This window comes from Dendronephthya gigantea, unplaced genomic scaffold (genome assembly GCF_004324835.1).
Source record: "Dendronephthya gigantea isolate DGI-Jeju-01 unplaced genomic scaffold, DenGig_1.0 000003F, whole genome shotgun sequence".
In the NCBI taxonomy this organism is placed as follows: domain Eukaryota; kingdom Metazoa; phylum Cnidaria; class Anthozoa; order Malacalcyonacea; family Nephtheidae; genus Dendronephthya; species Dendronephthya gigantea.
This window is the reverse complement of record NW_021163013.1, coordinates 1,202,658-1,206,852: the sequence shown is the minus strand read 5'-3', so window position 1 is coordinate 1,206,852 and position 4,195 is coordinate 1,202,658. Positions and strand designations below refer to the sequence as shown.

General features: G+C 40.5%; 1 protein-coding gene across 1 annotated transcript; it reads right to left on the bottom strand.

Annotated features, from left to right (window-relative positions):
* Positions 1-440: 440 nt before the first annotated feature.
* On the bottom strand, positions 441-2,908 carry LOC114542281. The gene has a single exon (XM_028561956.1). It carries the CDS (start codon positions 2,814-2,816, stop codon positions 1,404-1,406), a length of 1,413 nt encoding a protein of 470 aa, XP_028417757.1. The 5' UTR covers positions 2,817-2,908; the 3' UTR covers positions 441-1,403.
* Between the last annotated feature and the right edge of the window lie 1,287 nt (positions 2,909-4,195).

The window sequence follows — 4,195 nt, the reverse complement described above, 5'->3', positions numbered from 1 at the left end:
CAGAAAGTCGGGACAAAATTCAATATTTTCTTCGACTTTGGCGATCCATCTTTTCTTTAGGAACATATGTATAGATATTTAATAATTTTGATGAATACTGGCTTAGTAGGGACTGTACGAAACACAGCTTCTTCGACAAGGCTACTTAACACTAGTATTTTTACGCCATGCTAAGAATCGGTACTCTTTTCTACGTCACAAACCACAATATGGCGGAGCAAAGGAAGTTCCAAAAATCGCGACTTTGGAAGGCTATAAAAATGTTTTGAGAAAGCCAATTTTGATTCTGTTTTCAGAAATGAAATCAGGAAAGTGAGCACTTTAAATTGAGCCAATAAAAAAGGGGTCGAAAATTTCCTTGCAGTATAGCACTAATGAGTTTGGGTTTTTGTCGAGGGTCGAGGGTCCTAAGTCGAGGGTCGAGGGTCCGAAGTCGAAGTCGAGGGTCCGAAGTCGAGGTCGAGGTCGAGGGTCGACATATTGCGTTAAAAAGGCTTTAATGAAACTTATGATGAATTATCTCCATTGCTACTGTATTATCTAAACGTGCGTTCATTGTAATAACATCGTAATTCGTAAACACAAAAAAGTTACACCAAACAAACAAATAAGGTAAACACGACGTAAACTTATTACTACAGAGATTTGGTCCGCCCTAATAACTAAATCAATGCTAGTATATAGTAGTTTAGAAGTAAACTTTTTACTATCAAAGTTGCAATTCACAACCGTAACCATAAAGCACAAGCTCGGGTGGATGCACTTAAAAATTACAGTAATAAACTTACGTGGTGTTTACCCTTAAACGTATACATTAAAACAAGATTTTGCTTGTGAATTCGCCCGAAAAAGCGTTTAAACGCAATATCTTGAGAACTAGTTATTAACCTAAAAATGGCTAAAACTATATAGATATTTATGATGTACTGGAACTTATTTAGGAACTATTTTTATATCGCATTCGGATAAAATCTCTCGTTCCCGAGCATCGAGTGAAGACAAAAGTTCTCGAGATATAAAAGCAAATCCATTGAACAATGGATTTTTCCGCACAATGTGTAGTGCCGCTAGATGGTAATATGTATTACTAAAGTCGTGACTATACACTAACTGTCCTGTTTGGGCACATTTTCTAATAACTCGTTTGTCGACGTGTTTCACAATCAAGTTAAACGGGGGGTTTTTATATTTCTTCGTGAACTCACTTCCGCACCCGTAGCATTTCCTCACGTTGTTGGGAAAAGTACAGATCTCATAAGGATGGGGTGACATACCGGAATGCCACTGATTCTGGTAATGAGGTGTGGAAAGAGGTGCTGTGGGTGCGCGTGGACTGGTCATCGTCGAATGAGCGCCGCTGAGCTGCTGCATGCCAAGTAGCGGTACAGCCGGTTCGTGATGTCTTAGTGCACGAGTGTAATTATATGCGAAAAGATTGCCTGGTGGGCAGGTTGGCCGAATGTAGTGTTCATAGCATTATCTGTAATGCCCGAAGCGTTGTTTGGAAAAGAAGTATGTTGAACTGGTGTCGTGTAACTGCGTATCTGCTGAATTTTTGTTGCTTCAAAAACACTGTTAATCCTCTCGACCTCAGTAGTTGAAGAACAGGGCCTCTCTCCGATTAAAGGTGAATTTATTGGAACCCTAGTGCTCGTGTTCTCTACTAGTTCCGTTGTTGTAACAGTTTTTTTTCTTTTCCTATTCTTTGACGGAGGGTTCTTGCCTGATTTCCGTTTTTCATTAGGTTTAAAGGACGAATTTGGGTCCACTTTTCGACCGTCATATACATTCCGATTGCAGATCATTTTCGAACCAAACTGTTTGGCTAGATCTATTTCTCTTGTATATGTCTTTTGCTTTCTTTCCATGTACGATGGTCCGCTACCTCCTATTGCTGTACCTGCAGCAAAAGCCTTTATCTCTACATCTAGCTGCACAGCGTCTCCAACGTCTGCTAGGCACGCTTCAAGGAGTGACATATTATCTGATATGCCCCTGTTGGACCAGCCAGCATGGATCACTTCAGCTTGATTCATAAATGGAGCACCTTTCGGGGCAAATGCACGAAATATAAATCCTCTCCTGTCGTGCCACCAGGCTAACCAGGTTGCTAAAAATTTGTGTTCCTCTTTGCCAGAGATGAAAGAATCCAATCGCATTTTTGTTTTGTTGTATTGTGCCTCGGTCGCAGCCTCCAAAAGCTCTTCGCACAACGGCTTAAATTCCTCTGCGTCCTCGGGTCTTAGCTTTCTTGGATTTTTGTTCCTGTGGTCTTTAAAGTGAAATTCACAGGATTTTATGCGTTGTCTCACGTCATTGCCATAAACTTCCGATAGCCCTGCAAGATTTGCGCCTGCCATGTCAGTGCACCAGCCTGTAGGATTAAACCGCGCGTTGTTATTCCTCGATACCTTTCTCAAAACTTCATTGAACAAGTTCCAAAACAATGCAATATTTTGTGTGTCCTCGTTCTCCGCTTCCATCACCGCGAGACTGACCTGCTTGCGCGAAAGGGGATTGTACACACTGGCTGTTAGAGTTACGAAACCGCGACAACGCTTGTGCTGGCCATCAAAGAAGCAATATTCTTCGTTCAAGAAATGTTCTCCATCCCTATCCATAGCCAGAGCCATGTTTGCCTTTTCTTTGCTGGTTTTAAAAACGAAGGAAGGTTTGTCAGGATTTCCGCGCTTATCATTTACCTTGTAGACATAAAAGTTATCCCTTTTGTCGCAATATTCTTTAAATGTCACAACGGCTTCAAAGTTGTGCCCTACTGGCTCCACTTGTTTTTTATTTTTTTTTTCAGTTTTCATTAGCAATCCAGAGTCACTTCTGCTTGACTCTCCACTTCCTTCCAATCACACATCTGACGAACTGCAGAAATTATGCATGCAGATTGTACTTCAGCGGGCTTTATTTTTGGATTATCCTTTAACATTTTTATAATAGTAGGGTTTTCCAGAGGTCGCGATTTAATCACTGGACAAGTATGTTCACCGTAGTGAAAAACAATGACAGAAGTTTTTCCATAACTTAAGTATCTCCGAGCAGAGCACGGGTTGAAACTTGCAACGTGACCACACACTCGACAATTAGCCAAACCGTTTTTATGATTAAACTGTGTTGTGTTCACCACCCCATATTCTACTTTGAAAGGACATGTTGCTTCTACACATTTGTACGAGCCTTTACAGTCTGCGTATCGTACGCGGGAGTGTCCACACCAATTTGTCGGGCAGATTTTCTTCCACTTTCTACCACCTCTCAACGCGGATACCATTTTCATTTTTGTTGAGAGACCTTTGATTTCAAACACGGACAGACCATCGATGTCATCAGGCAACTGCTCGACACGTTTCCTTTTCACATCTGCCCACAAATTAACGTCAATTTTCCTTGGTGCTCGGACATTTTTCCTTTCATCGATATCGCTATCACTTTCACTGATTGAATCTATACTGACACTTAATTTCCACGACAGGACGTGTATACACAGTAATAAAAGTAAAGGTATTTATAGTAATCCATATGATCCTGAGTCTCTCGGTCGGTCAGCTAATTCAAGCCTTCGTTTAAAGGGTTTAAACGAAGCGATATCTTTGCAATATTAATCTTATCATTCATTAAAATTACGATGTGTTTTTCACTAAAATGATTCAACGCACATTTAGATAATACAGTAGCAATGAAGATAATTCATTATAAGTTTCATTATTACGCGCAAAGCCTTTTTAACGCAATATGTCGACCCTCGACCTCGACTTCGGACCCTCGACCCTCGACTTCGGACCCTCGACCCTCGACAAAAACCCAGACTCATTCGCCCGTATTCAAAAAGCTCACTCACACTCACACTCATTGAGTGTGACATATAAATTTTGTTAATGCTGATCAATGAGAAAGTTTTCTCTGAATAGATGGAAAGATATAAGGTAAATCACTGAAAATCAAGCTCCTATTCGGCTGGAAATACCGCCATTCAAACGTTATAAGAAGATTAAGATCTCTCACTCAATGAGTTTGAGTGTGAGTGAGCTTTTAGAATACAGGCGATTGTGTGACTCATTAAGAAATGTTCGGTAAACTTTTGCCATTGGATTAAATTTAAAGTCTAATTACCATCATCGTCATAATCTTCACTGTCTTTATTTTTCTCGTCATCTTCAATCTCGTGGTCGCTTAAAAGCCTTTT